At 50.9% G+C, this 18584-nt stretch overlaps 1 protein-coding gene across 1 annotated transcript; it reads left to right on the top strand.

Moving 5' to 3' along the window:
• Window positions 1-8288: 8288 nt before the first annotated feature.
• E2f1 (E2F transcription factor 1) lies at window positions 8289-17832 on the top strand. Its single transcript, XM_026383253.2, has 7 exons — window positions 8289-8564; window positions 13495-13585; window positions 13910-14129; window positions 15413-15565; window positions 16056-16170; window positions 16265-16487; window positions 16600-17832. The coding sequence occupies exons 1-7, from the start codon at window positions 8304-8306 to the stop codon at window positions 16845-16847; spliced, it is 1311 nt and encodes a 436-aa protein (XP_026239038.2). The 5' UTR covers window positions 8289-8303; the 3' UTR covers window positions 16848-17832.
• The last annotated feature ends 752 nt before the right edge of the window (window positions 17833-18584 follow it).

Below are 18584 nucleotides of genomic sequence, written 5' to 3'. Positions count from 1 at the left end.
TTTAACCTTAAAGGGCTTTTTTTTTTTTTTTTTTTGGTAAATGGGGATTGAACCCAGGGTCTAGTGCCTGCTACACACATAGTCTACTTCTGAGCTACACCCACAGTCCGACAATATTAAATTTTCTGTTTCTAATTTATTATTATTATTATTATTATTATTTTGGTACTGGGATTGAACCCAGAGGTGCTGTACACTGAGCTGCATGCATCCTCACCTTTTTTTTTAATATATTTTATTTAGTTGTACTTGGACACAGTAAATTTATTTTATTTATTTATTTTTGCGCTGAGCCACAACCCCAATCCCCCTTTTTATTTTTTATCTTGAGACAGGGTCTCACTAAATTGCTCAGGGCCTTGCTCATTTGTGGAGGCTGGCATTGAACGTGATCCTCCTGCCTCACCCTCCCAAGCTGCTGGATTAGTTAGCTGAGTGCACCACCGTGCCCCAGGCTGAAGGGCATTTTTGAGTGAGGAGGTTTGGGTTTTCAGCAGAAAGCCCCTTTTAGAACTCACTGTACTGTAGGTAGCAGGAAGCCAGGCTGGCCCACTTAGAGGACAAAGAAAGACTGTACTCTTTTCTGGTGTTGATTTGAGGAGCTTCCCAAGGGAGGACTCTCTGTTTTCTGTACCAGAACTCTGTGCTCAACGCTGCTGTGGATGTCGTGATTTAATAAATGAGACAAAAACCAGGCAGAATTGAAACGCAGGTCCCAGGGCTGGTGTCAGAAACCCTGATCTCATTGCTCTTCCGGGCTTCTCCCTGGAGCCTCTGCCTGTGAGCGGCATGTCAGCTGAGAGTAGGACCCGGGCCAGGCCACATCAGCTCTGTTAAGACACTTCTTTTAGAGTGTCTTTGTTTACATGTGTCATGAACCCCTTTGGCATTTGGTGGAGCCTATCAACCCTCTTGAGTGCTGCTTCCAAAACCCATTCAGTAAAATACATAGGATTACAAGAGAGACCAATTATAATGAGTATTGAAATGGTTCTCAGAAACAATCTGTGTGTGTGTGTGTGTGTGTGTGTGTGTGTGTGTGTTGGGAATCTAACCCAGGACCTCGAGCTTGTTAGGCAAGCACTCTAATCCTGAGCTATACCTTCAGCACCCCTCCCCCATTTTTTTAAAAATTCATGATAGGAATGTATGCTCTTACAAATACATTAAATGCAAGTTCTAGAGGCAGAATCCAAAACCATGATTTTAAAGTTGTGATAAACAGTATCCCAAGTTAATTGCAGCAAGTCGGTCGTGGTGGTGCACACCTGTCATCCCAGCAACTTGGGAGGCTGAGGCAAGAGGATTGCAAGTTCAAGGCCAGTCTCAGCAACTTAGTGAGAATCTACCTCAAACTGAAAAATAGAAAAGGACTGCAGATGTTGCTCAGTGGTGGAGCACCCTTGGGTTCTATCCCAGTTACTAGGGGCAGGAAAAGGAAGAAGAAAGAGAAAAGAATCAAGGAAGTGCTAGGTTCTGTGAAGGCAGTGTCATGGAGGGACCAGAGAGGGGAGAGCCGGGTGTTGTGTCTCCCAGGGGGTGAAGTTTGCTGTGAGCCCTGAATAAAGAGAACTGTGCAAAGCGGTGGAGGAAGGGTGTTTTTGGCCAGAGATCTTCAAAGTGCACAGTCCCTGAGGAGGGAACAGCTGAAGGCACTGGCATTCCAAGGCCCTGAAGAGGCGACTGCAGCGGGCTCCTGGAGGGGCAGCCCAGGGGCAGGCTGGCCTGGGGCAGGCTTCTCGGGCTGGGGAAAGCCTTGGGTTTTCTTTTAAGCCTGTTGGGCAGCCTTTGTTTTTAGGAGGTAAAGGATGTGGTGCTAGTTACATGTGGGCAAAATGCTTCTAGCAGCTTGTGGAGGACAGAGCATAGGGCCAGGCTGGCAGCAGGAATCCATGTGGCCTAGAGATGAAAGAGCATGGTGACCAGGACAGAGGCCGGGAGGGTGACAGAGACAGAGAGCAACAGGCAGATCTGGGGTGTACTTTGCAGAGGCTCCGTGGCCCAGGGCCTTGGAGGGGCAGTAAGGGGGGTAATGATGGCCTCCATGCTTCCCCTCTTTAGGCCTTGCCCCCTGGCTAAGAAACAGGCCCTGACCTTGCCCCCCACCTTGCCTGCTTGGCCCCCCACTGCCCTCCCTGGCCCCTCTGGGGCCTGCCTGCCTACCCACCGGGCCCCTGGCGTGCCAGGCTTCCCAGCTGGCCCTGATTGTTGTCACTCCCCAGGGAGCCATGGGAACACACTCCGCCTGCCCCTCCACCCGCCTCTTCCCAGACAGGCCCAGGCCCTAACAATGCCCCCACCGCCAGCCAGTGGTCTGCACACAATGCCCCTGTTTCGGTTCAGTGGCAGCCCGGGGAGGCCTGGTGGGTTTCCTGGGCTGTTTGGCATATATATAACCCTGGCTTCCAGCAGGGATTTTTTTGTTGTTTCAAAAAAGGGGGAGGGAACCTCTGGCTCCTCCTCTCTGAATATCTTAATACATTATAAAAAGCCTTTCTCTTCCCTCCCTGAGCCTCCCCGTGGCCCTCCCTGACTGCATTTGCCCTGTGCCTGTCAACCCGGGTACCAAATGCAGGGCAGCAGGTGTCATCAGGAAAACAAGAAAAGGATTAAAAAAAAAAAAAAGGCGCTGATGGTTCCCAGTGGCCAGCCTCAGCCTTGGATGCTGAAGATCCTGGGGTAACCTGAGGGCTGTGACAAGCCAGGTGCTGGGCCAGGGCTGTGTCAGAAACCTGTGCTGGGTTTTTTTTTTTTTTGGTGGGTGGAGGGGGGATGCAGGGGGTGCTGGGGATCGAACCCAGGGTGCTGCACGGGCACCTGCTCTATCGCTGACTTACACCCCAGACCCCTCCGCATTTAAATATATATATATATATTTTTTAGCTGTAGATGGACACAATACCTTTATTCAATTTATTTTTTTAATGTGGTGCTGAGGATCGACCTCAGTGCCTCACACGTGCTAGGCTCTACCACTGAGCCCCAGCCCCAGCACCCCCCTCCGTACTTTTTGAACATCATTTCTAAGATGCCACCAAAGATGAGACTTTCAATTTTTTTTTCGGGGTGGAGGTACCAGGGATTGAACTCAGGGGCACTCACCTACTGAGCCCCATCCCCAGCCCTATTTTGTATATTATTTAGAGACAGGGGCTCACTGAGTTGCTGAGGGCCTCACTAAGTTGCTGAGGCTGGCTTTGAACTCCAGATCCTCCTGCCACTGGGATTACAGGTGTGAGCCACCGTGCCTGGCAGATATTTGAATTCTTCTATAGGATTCCCTAATTTTTAAACCTTAAAACGAATTCACAACTGAAAAAATTACTCAGTGGGCAAATTATATCACACCTGTGGGCCAGTTGGTGAACTCGGCTTGTGTTCTCATGTGACCCTGATACCCGTCCTGGTACTCCTGGTTCTGGGGCTGAGGTCACACTTCCCAGGTCAGAAAACCAAGAAGGGCCAGAGCTGACGTCTGCCTGACTCCGAGGCCTTGCTCCCAGGTTACACCACTGCTTGGCTGGGTAGGAGGCCTGTTCAGACACAGTCGGAGCTGGCACAGTGACAGAACAGCTCCAAGGACAGTAAACTGTCAGTCAGTGCAGCGTCCCTGGGCCATTCAAGAGGAACGGGGAGTTGCAGATGCAAAACTCCCCACTTCCCTCTGCCAGGACTCAACAATGGATGTCTCTGTGCCCCTTAATAAAATTAAGTCACCACAGAACCATTTCTCCCAATTATGCATTCCTTATAATGATGACACATTCATATTTGGAAGGTTTTTTTTTTAAGATAAGAATGTATGTTTGTGGGAGGTGCTGTGTGTGAAATAAATCGTTTTCAATTATTTGTGTCAGTCATCAGACTTCTTAATGAGGTTACTGTGTTAGTCCATAGAAATAATTCTTTACTTTCCCACTGGACTGTGAGCTCCAGGTGCCCAGGAGCGGTCTGTTTTGTTTATGGCTGTGTCCCCAAACCCCCAGCACAACGCCTGATTACACGGTAGGTGCTCAGTAAATATCGGTGGATTGAATGAGTGAGGCATAGAGGAAATGAAGGGAATCACACAGACCAAATTCCTATTTATGTCCATGTGATTTGGAAGTCCCTCCTATTACCTTTATGTCATCCTGCATCTTAGAAAGAACCAAGGGAAAGATGTCTCTAGGCAGAGGGCCCCCAGCCTAGGAGCTTCTGCCTTCATGGATTCCTACAGAGGAGGTAGAGATAATGATGGGTCTAAACACCTACTAACTATGCTATTATCTACCATAATGAATTTTGGAAACCACACATTATAATCTCAACAGCCCTGAGCCTGGCTCTTGGGGTATTAACAGAGGGTGGCAAGATTTTGCAGTAGAACAGGCTAAGTTACCATTTCAGTTCTGCTGTGTGACCTTGAACTGTGAGTATCCCTCTCTGAGCTGCCTCCTTCCTGAGCCATGTAGATAAACAAGCTTCATTTTCAGGATTATTGGGTTGAAAGGGGACCATCAATGAAAGTGGCTGCCCAGTGACTGTGGATTTTTGGAAGCCAATCAGCTGGAGAACTGCTGACATTGAGAACAGCCTTATCAGGATCTTCCAGGCTCAGGGCCAAGAGGCCCCATCTCTCAGGCCTTTCTGCTTCCCAGTAGGTATCGACAGATCCAGAAGCCCTTATCTCTTGCTGGTTTCATGCTGGAGATCCTGGTCTTCACTCCTTTCTGCTGCAGCAGGACACCAGGGATTGTGGGAAGGAGGCAGCTGCTTCCACCTGCGATGTGTACTGAAATAATTTGGGCAGGGCTGAATTTTGAAAAACCCCTGGCTTTGGCCTCCTGAAGCATGAGTAATACCTTTTTCATCGACTAGGCAAGCTCATGCTCTTTGAGCCTCAGTTTCCTCATCATAAAATGGGGCAATAACAACAATCTGTTTCCCCTGTCCAGCAACCACCATGGTGAGGCTTTGTGCCTGTTGAAAGACTATGAGGTAGGAAAGGCCTTTACAAAAGGGAGTTTTATTGGGGCTGGGGTTGTGGCTCAGTGGTAGAGCACTTGCCTAGCATGAGTGAGGCCCTGGGTTCGAGTCTCATCACCACATATAAATAAATAAAATAAAGTTACATTTACAACGAAAATGAACATATCTTTTAAAAGTGAATTTTACTGTCATTGGGGCTCTTTAGGAAGGAGTGGGAAGGGCTGAGGACATGGCTCAGTGGTAGAGTACTTGCCTACCATAGGTGAGGCCCTGGGTTCCATTCCTAGCACCATCAAAAAATTAAAAGACGGGCTGGGGATGTGGCTCAAGCGGTAGCGCGCTCGCCTGGCATGCGTGCGGCCCGGGTTCGATCCTCAGCACCACATGCAAACAAAGATGTTGTGTCCGCCCAAAACTAAAAAATAAATATTTAAAAAAAATTAAAAGACCATATAAAAAAGGAAGGAGTGGGGAAAGGCAATGTCTCCATCTGCAATGGGAAAGTGCTCGCCTCTCGGCCTCTGGCTGACTTTCCCCTTCCCGGAATGGACCTCATTTTCCCATCTGTACAGCAAGAAGCTTATGTGGTCCCTGTGGGCCTTTGTAGTTCTGAAACATTCTAGGATTTTTGCAGAACTAAGGGTTGAATCCAAGAGCACTCTATCCCTGAGCTATATCCTCAGCTCTTTTTATTTATTTTGAGAAAGAGTTTCACTAAGTTACTGAAGCTGGCCTTGAATTTGTAATCCTCCTGCCTCAGCCTCCCAAATTGCAGTGCCACCATGTGGGTTTATATAGTCTAGGATTTATATTGGACTAATTTTATAAACTGCTCATCAGAGGGGGGAAAAAACTCCTGCTGCTTTTTGAAACCACTTCATAGACAATAAAAGATTTTCAAATCCCTTGTGCTTTTCATCCTCATAGCAGTCCTAGAAGGGGCAGGACAAGGTCAATAACATAATAGGCTGAGAAGCATCTTTAGGAACTGTAACTTGAGAGACACATTGGTTGTATATCAATTTGTTCTCAAAGGTAAGTACACATAAAAATCACCTGGTAAGTTGGGTATGGTAGCATACACCTGTAATCCTAGATACTGGGGAGGCTGAGGCAGGAGGATTCAAAAATCAAGATCAGCCTGTTCAGTAGCAGAGGGCTTGCTTAGCATGTGCGAGGCTCTGGGCTCAATCCTCCGTCTCTCTCTCTCTGTTTCTCTCTCTCTCTCTCACACACACACACACACACACACACACACACACACACACAACAATTCAAAGTCAGCCTGGGCAATGTACAGAGACCCTATCTCAAAAATATAAAATAAGGGCTGGGGCAATAGCTCAGTGTTGAAGCGCTTGCCTAGCATGTGTGAGGCACTGGGTTTGATCCTCAGCATTGCATAAAAATAAATAAGATTAAAAAATAAATATGAAAAAAATTATATATATATATAAAATTAAAAGGGCTGAGGATGTAACTCAGGGGTAGAGCGGATGGCCCTAGTTCAAAATACAAGTACTGCCAACAACAAAAACCCCACCCGGTATGGGGATGGGGGTTGCTTATTAAAATGCAGATTTTCAGGCTCCTAGAAATTCGAAATTGTCAGGGCTGGGGTAGATCTGAAGTTAACAAGTGCCCGGGTGATTCTGAAGCCAGGTCCCTAAGGACCATGGCGAAACTTGGCCTCCTTTTTGTGTCCTTCACAACGTTGGGCTCCATTTCTCTCATAATCTTTTTCAGCACCAACTGGAGGCCAGGCCAGTGGGAGGAGGCCTCGCTGGAGCCCCCAGACTGGCGAGGAAGGCAAGCGGAGGAATGCAGGGTGTGCTCATGGAGAAAATGAGGAACCCTGATTCCCGAAGGCCCCCAGGGAAAGTGACGTTGACGCTGGGCCTGAGGATTTGATTCTTATTTGTATCCTAGCTACTTTTTTTACCCTTGTGGGTCACATGGGTCACACACCAGAGGGCAGGCAAGTCTGTAGACTTTACTGGTCGTGTTTCACATCTGTCCTCAGTGCTGGCACATGGCCTAGCCCAGAGAGGACAATATTGGTCGGATCAGTTGACCTGAGCAATGAGAAATGCTGATGGAACTGTCCCAGGGCCTCAGGATTGAATGCATTTTCACGCTCAGCATCCTTACCTTCTCCCTCTGTGAGGTCTAACATGGGGTTTATTTTTTTGGTACTGGGGATTAAACCCAGGGAAGGGTTTACCACTGAACTACATTCCCAACTCTTTTTTTTGTTTTTTAAGACAGGGTCTCGCTAAATTACTCAGGAACTCTCTAAATTGGTGAGGCTGGCCTCGAACTTGTGATGCTCCGGCCTCAGCCTCCAGAGCCGCTGGGATGACAGGCTTGCGCCACCCAGCTTGGAACCTGGATTTACTTCTTAATGGTTGACTCTTCATGATACCGTGAACACGTTTTCTCTTCCCCTTCTTCCCTTTTCACTAGACTGTTAGCTCCGTAAGGCCCTAAGTCAAGGTCTGAACTAAGGATTTCTGAACAGAGTAGGATCTCAAAACGACTCTTGAGCATTCGAGGAGTGAACGAGCTCAAGCTGAGGTGCGCGTGCCCTGGCGCTGGGGGTACGCTGCTATTGAAGGGACTGCAGCTAAAACTGGGCTTGGGCACTGGGCAAAAGGGCTGGGCCAGGAAAAGGATTTGAGTAAGCGGTGTAGGTGGGTCAAGCTGAGGATGGCGCACGTGGCTGGGGCTTTGGAGGTGGGAGGTGGGCCTGAGCATCCAGAAAAGAGGAAGGGTCCGTTTCTGGAGCTCTGAGATGAGGGTGTGGGGGCTTCAGGTGGAGGGTTTGGGGGTCACGTGGGGTCTGCTGATGGGGAGATGTGCAAAACTCTGAGCTCAGCCTTCACTACACCCGTATCATCAGGACCGGGTGTGTAGGGGCGGAGATGGGGTCAGTGTCCCCACGCCTCCAGCAGAAGCCATCCGACCTGGGGGCGGGGAGAAAGAACGCGCCTGGCACCGCCCCGACAAAGCCTGCGCGCGTCCCGCCCCGCGATTGGCCGCCCCGCCCCGCGCCGCCGCCCGGTCCCGCCCTTCACAGCCGGTCTGGCGCGCTGCAGCCAATAGGAGGCACCGCCGCCGCCTCCGTCAGAGTACGGACAACCAATGGTGACGGCGCTCTGCGGCTCGTGGCTCTTTCGCGGCAAAAAGGATTTGGCGCGTAAAAGTGGCCGGGACTTTGCAGGCAGCGGCGGCCGGGGGCGGAGCGGGATCGAGCCCTCGCCGGGGCCAGCCGCCATGGGCCCGCGCCGCCGCCGCCGCCTGACACCCAGGCCGCGCGGGCCGTGAGCACCATGGCCGTGGCTGGGGCCCCCGCAGGCGGCCCATGCGCGCCGGCGCTGGAGGCCCTGCTCGGGGCCGGCGCGCTGCGGCTGCTCGACTCCTCGCAGATCGTCATCATTTCCACGGCGCAGGACGCCAGCGCCCCGCCGGCTCCAGCTGGCCCCACGGCTCCCGCTGCCGGCCCCCGCGACCCCGACCTGCTGCTTTTCGCCACGCCGCAGGCGCCCCGGCCCACACCCAGCGCGCCGCGTCCGGCTCTTGGCCGCCCGCCGGTACGGACCTTAGGGTCGCCAGGCCCTGTGCGCCACCGTACCCCCGCGCAGACCCGGCCTGGCGCGGTGTTTGACCCCTAGGCGGCGGGGGAGGGGGGACCGAGGAGTCTGGCTGGGCGGTGCAGAGCCTGGGTTGGGCCTCTGGGCCCCGCCCCGGCGTGCGGGGTGACCTCGGGCCAGTCCCTCTTTGCTTCTCTGTGCTTTGGGCCTCAGCGTTCTCACTGGAGCCACTCAATCGTCGGTCAGTGACAAATGGCCCACATGTATTCAGCTGGTGCTTACCATATGCCAGGCCTTTGGTAGTCTTGAAGCCAGCTAAACTGTGAGCTTGATGTCACTGTGCCCATCTGACAGATGGAGGGACTGAGGCTCGAGGGGGAAGTGACTTGTCAGACAGCTGCAGATGGTGGGGCTGGGATTTGAACTGATACCTGTTGGCTTCGACCAGAATCTGTGGCTGGGTAGTGGGCACAGTTGCGGGGGGTGGGGGCGCCGCGGAGGCTGGGGAAGGCCCTGGAGCTTGGGGAACCATTGAAGAGCCCCTTTCTGCCTAAATGCAGGACTGCCAGGTGCAGGCCTGTCCCTCCAGGCCTCTGGGGATAGGCCTCCTGACTGGGAGGCCTTCTCTGCAGGGGCGGAGCACTGGGCCAGCTGCTGATCCCCTCCCTCAGCCTGTCCTTCCATCTGCCACCCTCCCAGCCCCTGGTTACCATGGAACCTCATTAATCAGGCAAACCCCTGAGCCTCTGTAGTAGGACTGGGTGGGCTGGGCCTCTGGGAGCTGGAGAGGAGGCCCCTAGTACCAGGAGAGAATGTCCCAGGCAGATCCTGGATAAAGTCCTTCCTGACTTCCCAGCAGCAGGAAGCTCAAGACCAGTTTAGGTTCTAGAAGAGGCAGCTGAATTACAGTGGGAAAAGGGAGCAGAGGCCTGAAGCTTGAACCTGTGCAGGACAGGGTGTGGAGACCAGTTTTACTGGCATGGCCTGTGACTGAAGGTGGGGCAGGGGCAGGCAGTCAGAGGTTGGCTAGGCAGGATGGGGGTCTCAGCAGGGGGCCTGGAGAAAGTGGAAGGGGTGAGGACAAGGAGGGAGCTGCTTCTCAACTGCTGATGGGGGTGTGGGTGGCAGCTGGTTCCTAAGGCATCCTGGGAAGGCCCCCAACCCCCTTGGCCCAGTGCCCAGTGCTGCTTTCCTTCCGGAATCACCAAGATGCTAATAATAATAACAATAGCAGCTACCATTGTTTTGAGGATGTTTTGTGTGCCAGGCTCTGTGCCAAACATTTTACCCAATTAACTCATTTAACCCTGTCAGCAACCTTCCCTTTTTGTAGATGGGGAAGCTGAGACCTAGGGATGGTGGAAACATCTCTAGTAGTTAAGCCAGCAAGTGGTGGGACCAGGCCATATTTCCTGAGTGTTGACCTTCTGGAGATGCTGATAGAAATTGAAGAAACCATAAGAAGTTCTTAGGGGCTGGGGATGTGGCTCAAGCGGTAGCGCGCTCGCCTGGCATGCGTGCAGCCCAGGTTCGGTCCTCAGCACCACATACAAACAAAGATGTTGTGTCTGCAGAAAAAAAACTAAAAAAAATAATAAAAATTCTCTCTCTCAAAAAATAAAAAAAAAAATAAACCTTTCCTTTACAAAAAAAAAGAAGTTCTTAGGACCCCTTCCTCCTAATGAAGGACTAGAAGAGTAGGTTAGCTGGCTTGTCTACTATATACTCTAGGGACTTGTCCCTGCGGGTACTAGCTTGTGGCAGGCCTAGGGCTGCAGAGACCAACAACTTGTGGGTGCTGTCCTCAGGGAGCTGAGCTGCAGACTCAGGAATGGACTGTGATGAAGAGAAATGCCCTCTTCTAAGCATCCCATTCATTCAATTCCTACCACTGCAAAAAAAAGAAAAAAAAAAAGAAAGCCAGCAGTTGTTGAGTTAGTAAGTGCCTCTGATGTGCTAGGCACAGAGGCCAGGAAGGATCCTTTGCCCTCTTAGGGCCAGCAGGCTTTTCTCTATGTGGGCAGTGGAGGGGCTAGCACCATCCTTGAGCTCAAAGCCAGAAACAGGGGCAGCTTTTGATCTCCACCAACTCCTCTGACTGTTTTGTTGGTTTTGGTGTTGCGGCTTGAGCCCAGAGTGCTCTACCTCTGAGTTACATTCACTTTTTATTTTATTTGTTTTTTATTTTTAACTGAGGGTTGAATCCAGGGGTGTTTTACTACTAAGCTAAGTCCTCAATCCATTGATTATTTTCAGACAGGTCACATTATGTTGCTGATGCCAGCCTCAGCCTTGGAATTCTTCAGCCTCAGCCTCCTGAGTTGCTGGGATAACAAGCATACACCACTAGGGACTAAATAAGTTTTTGTGGTTGACCCCCCCCCCCATGGATGGGTATGAGAGTCTTTTTTTTTCCCCAGTGAATGTTTCCACCTCTGGCTTCTAGGTCCCCTGTGCCAAGGTTTATCTAGAGAGCAGTGGCAAAAATGGGCATCTGCTTGGGCCCTCATTTTAGGGTATGGCTGTGACCTGTCTTGGGAGAGGGCAGGGACCAGGTTACCAGGAAGAAAGTAATGGCTGTGGCAGGAACATGCTGGGGGTCAGGCCCAGCTGTTGATCTGAAGAAGGGAGTATATCTCTTTGGTCTTTTTTTTTTTGTGTGTGTGTGCTGCTGGGGGTCGAACCCAGGGCCTTGTGCATGCAAGGCAAGCCCTCTACCAACTGAGCTATATCCCCAGCCCAAGGGAGTATATTTCTGTCTGACTTGTGGGGGCCTCACTTCTAGACTGGGCTTTGTATCAGCCTGTTGGGGTACAAATCTTGGCCCCACTCCTTACTGGTGGGGTGTCCCCAGAATAGAGGCCAGAAGAGAAGTGAGTGAGTACAAGAGGGAGCACCATGTACCACAGCATGTGAAGAGATTCATTTGGCAAATATTTGGTGCCCAGATCCCATGGCAGACACTGGATACTCTGAGAGTGAGATGGACACCATGCAGAAGTTTGTAATGAGAGGCAGCATGGGAAAAGGTTGGGTTTGAGGCAGTTCAGACGGAAAGAGGTAGTACCTCTATTAAGAGATGGAAAAGGTTCCTGCTCAGGTGAGAGTAGCAGGTGCAAGGAGGGAAGGGAAGGGGCCAGTGTGCTCTAGGGCTTGGAAGCACAGATTTGTGAGAAGACACCTCATCAGAAGTTCACATGGAGAAGCAATGCCAGAGGAAAGTCTTAAGTAGGGGCTAAAACATGATGAGACTTGTAGGGAGACTGTTATAGAGGGGACAGATGGAGGCAGACCCAACAGTCCAGTGGGAGGTGATAATGGCTGTGGTGATGAGTTCTTGGCAGCTAGATGTGGTGAGAGTGGCTGATGGAATGGATGGTACGTCTGGTTTTGTTCAGGGTACTTGAGTTGCCTGTGGGACCTCCAGAATAATCTCCAGGCTCTCGAGCATGACTAAGCTAAACAGTGTAGAGGTCAGCATCTTGTTTTCTTCTCAGACAGCCTTGGGTAGGAATCCTGGCTATATGATCTTGGGCTTCAGTGGCCTTCTCTGCAAAATGGGGTCATTATTGTATTGTTGTTCCATGGGATGGAGTAAACTAACGAATGCAGACAGTTGGTGAGCACCAGCTGCTGCCATGTTACAGATTAGTAGATTTCTTGAAAACCACAGAGGAAGTGACTGCTTAAGGGACATGTGTACTCAGTGGTTTAAAACAAGCATTTAATCTGGCATGGCAGTCCCAGTGATGCTGGAGATTGAAGCAGGAGGACCACAAGGTCAACTTAGCAAGACCCTGTCTCAAAAAGGTCTAGGAATGTAGCTCAATGGTAGAGGTGTTCTAGGTTCAAGCCTCAGAACTTAAAAAAAAAAAAAAAAAAAATCTGTAATTTCTGTGGGTTGGGGATTCAGGGGAGACTTAGTTGAACAATTCTGGCTCAGGGCTTTTCTGGGGTTACAGCCAAAATGCTGGCCCCAGTTGCAGTCAGAAGTCTTTTTTTTTTTTAATTTTTAGTTATACATGAACTTAATACCTTTATTTTCTTTATGTGATGCTAAGGCTTGAACCCAGTGCCTCATATGTGCTAGGCAAGTGCTCTACCATTGAGACACAACCTCAGCCCCACAAGTCTTAGCTTGTAGGATTTGCTTTGAAGCTTGCCCACATTACTGTTAGGAAGTCTCAGTTCCACGTGACTGGGGCCCATCATTAGGGCTACTTGAGTGTTCATGTGATGTGGTACCTGGCTTCCCCCAGAGCGGGTGATCTAATATAGAGGACAAGGAGGAAGCTCCAGTGGCTCTGTGACCCAGCCCTAGAAGCATTACACCATCTCTGCTGCCACATTCTGTTCATTCAGAACAAGTGCCAGGTCTGGCCCATATTTAAGGAGAGGAGAATTAGCCTTCATCTTTTGAAAGAAGTAACAAAAATCTGGAGATTTAGGGGCTGTAGTGTGCATGAAGCCCTGGGTTTGATCACCAATACCACATTTAAAAATATTTTTCAGATATATTTATTTATTTATTTTGGTGCCAGGGATTGAACCCAGGGGCATTTAGCCACTGAGCCACATACCCAGCCCTTTTATTTTTTGAGACAGGGTCTCACTATGTTGCCTAGGGCCTCCCTAAGTTGATGAGACTGGCCTTGAACTTGAATTCCTCCTGCCTCAGCCTCCTAAGTTGCTGGGATTATAGGTGGTGGTTAACCTAGGTCTTCTGCCTTCCACATGAGGGTCCTGTGTGGTAGGATTATAACACTCATGTTTTGTCCCCTACAAAATGTCCCCCTCACTCACACACTTAGGCATTCTGGTAGAGAAAAAGAGGCAGGGGACAGGCATCCCAGGACCACCATGCCTTTACCCAAGTCTTTTGTAGCCTCACTCCTGGTTACTGGGCATCCTCCCATTGTTTCTGCCACAGGTGAAGCGGAGGCTGGACCTGGAAACTGACCATCAGTACCTGGCTGAGAGCAGTGGGCCTGTTCGGGGTAGAGGCCGCCACCCAGGAAAAGGTACCGGTGGAACTCAACCTGGGTAGGCCCCTCTGACCAGGCCCAGGCTGGGGTTGTACATGGATAAACATGCTTGCAGACTAAAAAATCTAACTGGTGAGGTCTGAGCTTAAGTCAGGCATCTGGGGGCCTGGCAGGCAGCTAGAGTGGCTGCTGGGCATGACTTCCCTGGGCACCGGGGTGGGGAGTTCCCCAGCCAGAAGAGAAATGCTGTGGTTGGCAGGCAGCAGCCACAGGGCCTCCCTGCTTGGCCCTACCAAGGGGAGGAGCCACCTGCCCCCCAGGACTGCTGCTCCACCTTGCTTGAACAGTCTCTCCGACCAGGTGCAAAATCCCCGGGGGAGAAGTCACGCTATGAGACGTCCCTGAATCTGACTACCAAACGTTTCCTGGAGCTGTTGAGCCGCTCAGCTGATGGCGTTGTTGATCTGAACTGGGCAGCTGAGGTGCTGAAGGTGCAGAAACGGCGCATCTACGACATCACCAATGTCCTGGAGGGCATCCAGCTCATTGCCAAGAAGTCCAAGAACCACATCCAGTGGCTGTAGGTACCAGGCAATCAGGAGGGCAGGCAGAGGCTCTGGGCAGGCACAACAAATACCTGCCCGTGCTGCTGGCAATACCCACTGACTTCTGCATTCCCATCTTATAGTTGGGGCACTGAAACTACAGATGTGGTTTCCCTGGGCTGTTAGATGCTGAGAAGTACACAAATCTTTTTTTGTACTGGGGATTGAACCCAAGACCACTTTACCACTGAGCTGCATTCCCAGTCCTTTTTATTGAGTCAGGGTCTTGCTAAATTGCTGAGGCTGGCCTTGAACTTGCAATCCTTCCCCCGAGTCACTGGGATTATAGGTGAGTGTCATCACACCTGGCAACAGACACAGATTTCAAACTTATCCAGCTCAATGTAGCTGTACATATTTGTTCATCTGAGTAACCACCAAGATCAAGATTTTAAAAAAATTTCTTCAACCCCCAGGAGGTTTCCTTGTGCCCCTTCCTGGTCATTGCTCATCTCATACCACCAGGTAGTCCCCATTCTGGCTTCTGCTGCCATTGATGAGATTTGTTTGACACAGATGTATAGATGTTTTAGATGTATTCCCCCCCACCCGTTTTTTGTTTTTGTTTTTTTAATAACATCTGTTTCTCTAGGCTATCAAACTTGTGATCCTCCTACCTCCTGTCTCCAGGTAGCTAGAACTAGAGGTTTACACCACCATGCCTGGCTGTCCTGTTAATTGTTTATTTTTCCCTTCTCGCCTCTCCCCAGGCAACCCTACTACCCTGTCTTTGACACATTGGTCTTTTCAGTTTGGGGTAGATCATCCTATTCTGCATCACTTTTTTTTTCTTTTCACTTGACAACATGTCTTGGAAATAATTTCATGTGTACATCTAATTCATTCTCGTCCTTTTATACAGCTGGGTCATTTTCCAGGGCATATCTCTGCCATCATTTATTTACTCAGCCTCCTGGTAGGGACATGTAGGTGTTTGTTGGCAGTCAGGCCAGTCTGATTTGGAACCCAGCTGAGGAGCTGGAGCCAGAGAGGAGAAATCCTGTCAGAATCTGAGATCAGGGGCTGGGGCTGTGATTCGGTGGTAGAGCACTTGCCTTGCACATGTGAGACACTGGGTTCTATCCTCAGCACCACATAAAAAAATAAATAAATAAAGATACTGTGTCCATCTACAACTTAAAAAAAAATAAAAGGAAAAAAAGAATCTGAGATCAGTGGCCACAGCAGTGTCCCAAGGGCCAGGGCTGATGGGCAAAGGGGCTGGGAGCTGCTAACCCTCCTGAACGCCTCTCCACAGAGGCAGCCACGCCACAGTGGGGATCGGTGGGCGGCTTGAAGGGCTGACCCAGGACCTCCAGCAACTGCAGGAGAGCGAGCAGCAGCTGGACCACCTGATGCACATCTGCACCACACAGCTGCGGCTGCTCTCCGAGGACTCTGACAGCCAGCGATATCCTTGGATTGGCTGGGGACTTGGAGGACAGGTGTGATAGGTGGGGTTACCCACCCAAGTGGGTGGAGAGGCCCTGGATCTCAGATTCAGGAGAAGGCTCTGGCACTGAGTGCTTGATCAAAGCCTTGGGTTTAATCCCTAGGACCTCAAAAAATATACATATATTTTTGGCCATAGCCATCAATTGACACCAAGATCATAGGCCAATATACTCTCAACACCAGGCCTGGCATCGTGTTAAGCTTTTTATGTGGAATTATCACCGTCAGCCATCATTATTAGCTTTGAATGAGATGGGTAGATAGTCCCACTGTACTGATGTGGCCATTGATGTCCAGGGGAATGAAGTGTTAACACCAATTATGTGCCAAACCTTATGGTGGATCAGGAAGACGAGTGAAAAGGCAAGTATGGACCCTGTCTTGGGGGCTGTCACGGTGAGTGGCCTCCAGAGACCAAAGGTCATATACTCCTTGACTCCACCAACCCTGGCCTATGTGACGTGCCAGGACCTTCGTAGCATTGCAGACCCTGCAGAGCAGATGGTCATGGTGATCAAGGCTCCTCCTGAGACCCAACTCCAAGCCGTGGACTCTTCAGAGGTAAGACCAGGGACTTCAGGCCCAATGAGGACAAGCTGGGCTGGGATAGTGGTCACCTGGGCCTCAGGTAATTCTGCCTGCTGCCTCTACCCAGACCTTTCAGATCTCCCTCAAGAGCAAACAAGGCCCCATTGATGTTTTCCTGTGCCCTGAAGAGAGTGTGGGCGGGATCAGCCCAGCAAAGACTCCATCCCAGGAGGCAGCTTCTGGAGAGGAGGACAGGACAACTGACCCCGTCACCACAGTGCCACCACCATCACCTCCGCCTTCGTCCCCTGCTATGGATCCCAGCCAGTCCCTGCTCAGCCTGGAGCAAGGTGGGTAAGGGTGAGTGGGGGGGCTCCCCTAGATGGGTGAGCAGGCATGGCAGCCCCCTCTGTCCTCTCTGCTGGGCCATCCCTGGCCTGTGATGCTCCCCCGTCTCCCCAGAGCCACTGTTGTCAAGGATGGGTGGCCTGCGGGCCCCCATGGATGAGGACCGCCTGTCCCCGCTGGTGGCTGCTGACTCACTCCTGGAGCATGTGCGGGAAGACTTCTCTGGGCTCCTACCTGAGGAGTTCATCAGCCTCTCCCCACCCCATGAGGCCCTCGACTACCACTTTGGCCTTGAGGAGGGTGAGGGCATCAGAGACCTCTTCGACTGTGACTTTGGGGATCTGACCCCCCTGGATTTCTGACAGGTCCTAGGGGGCCAGGGTCTCCTGAGATGCCCCTCCCTGTCTCTGCAGCCCTGGAGCCCCCTGCCCTAGGCCATCCTTCCAGCCCTTTTGGAAAAGTGTAATTTATACCCTCTCTCCCATCTCAGCAGCTTCTAGCTCTGGGGTCTGGCTGCCACCAGGAGGTTGAGCAGGCCAGGAAGGGAAGGATTCTGTTTGTGGTGTGTATGTGCATGCACCCAGCACCCCACGTGTGTGTAACTGGGGTGAGTGGTGTGTGAATATGTGTGTGTGCATGTACCGGGGAATGAAGGTGAACACATCTGTGCGTGCACTGCAGACACGCCCCAATGTGTCCACGTGTGTGCATGAGTCCATGTGTGTGCATGGGGGGCTCTAACTGCACTTTCGGTCTCCTTGTTCCAGGGGCCCTTGAAGGCCCAGGGTTGGCCGCCTGCCCCCAGAATCCTGTGTGCTGACCTGGCCAGGCAGGGAGGCCTTGGCTGGCTGGGTTTGCAAGAGCACTTCTGTCTTAAGGTTTTCTGATCGAAGCTTTAATGGAGCGTTATTTATTTATCTAGGCCTCTTTGGCAAGCCTGGGAAACAAGACTGGGAGGGATGTGGGGTTGATACCCTAACTCCCTGTACCCCTGCGCAAAGACAGGGGTCCCCAAGTGGTTCTTTTGCCCCATCCCGAGGGAGCTGAGGCCTGAGCGATTTATTTATTGGGGAAAGGCAGAAGGGAGACAGACTGACTGACAGCTATGGGTGGATGGAGGGGTGGTCCCTTTCCAGGGGTCACTTCAGAGCCCCAGATGCCCTCCCCATGGATATGAGATGGGAGAGGTGAGTGGGGACCTTCATTAACAGGGTGGGCAGGAGGGGTGGGTGAAGGGCTCCCCAGCCTAGACTGAGGGGCCCCTCCTGTGGTGTTTGAAGTGCCCCCCTACCACTTATTGCTCTGCTCCACCCTCCAATCTGCACTTTGATTTGTTTCCTAACAGCTGTTTCCTCCTGCTTTGGTTTTAATAAACATTTTGATGATGTTTGGGCTGGGTTTTAGATCTCTACTTGATGTAAATCTGGGAGTGGGAGAGACCAGGGTTTTTAGGGAAAATGCCCATTCTCCTCTCCTCTCTGTCCCTCAGATGGATTTCATTCCATTTGAGTTTCATAACCCTAAGAAAGGAAGGCTTCCTAACTTAAAAACTGATCCAATAAATATTGTTGTAGAAAGTCACACATGCTGCCAAAGTGTGGAAGTAACAGATGAGTTTCTCTCCTTTTAGCCCCAGGGGTCACTGATATTTTTGGTATGTTCCTTCCAGAAGTTTCTAGGCATTAGTAAACGTGCAACAAATACAATGGACTGCATTTGTATCTGTGTCAGGTACTTTCCAGTCTTGGGGTGAGTGGGTTCCCTCCCCTCAAGGGTGTTTTGATGGGAATTTGTGCAAAAGAAAAATTAGGGGAGAGCTTTCTGGAAGAGGCGGTGCTTAGGCTGAAAACTGAGGGTCAATAGGGGTTAACTGGAGGAAGGAAGAGGAACACACCAAGCAGAGAAAAAAGTATGGGCAAAGAGGCCCTAGGGCCCAGTGGGGCAGGTCAGAGGAGCTGACCTAATGAGGATGGAGTCCTGAGGGAGGAGAGACATTCATTCTAGGGTTTTATTCAGGGTACAAAGAGTCACCAGGCAGTCTAAGGAGGGACATGTCCTGTTTCATATTTAAAGCTCCCTCTGGCAGCTGTACAGAGACC

The sequence above is a fragment of the Urocitellus parryii genome, chromosome 6 (assembly GCF_045843805.1).
Source record: "Urocitellus parryii isolate mUroPar1 chromosome 6, mUroPar1.hap1, whole genome shotgun sequence".
NCBI classification, from domain to species: Eukaryota; Metazoa; Chordata; class Mammalia; order Rodentia; family Sciuridae; genus Urocitellus; species Urocitellus parryii.
This window is presented reverse-complemented; position numbering and strand designations above follow the sequence as displayed.

Excerpts from the sequence above, each read along its gene's own strand:
- E2f1 (XM_026383253.2), top strand. The coding sequence starts at position 8,304 with ATGGCCGTGGCTGGGGCCCCCGCAGGCGGCCCATGCGCGCCGGCGCTG. Across the intron at positions 8,565-13,494 it reads CGGCTCTTGGCCGCCCGCCG|GTGAAGCGGAGGCTGGACCT; the intron begins GTACGGACCTTA and ends TTTCTGCCACAG. Across the intron at positions 15,566-16,055 it reads GAGGACTCTGACAGCCAGCG|CCTGGCCTATGTGACGTGCC; the intron begins ATATCCTTGGAT and ends GACTCCACCAAC.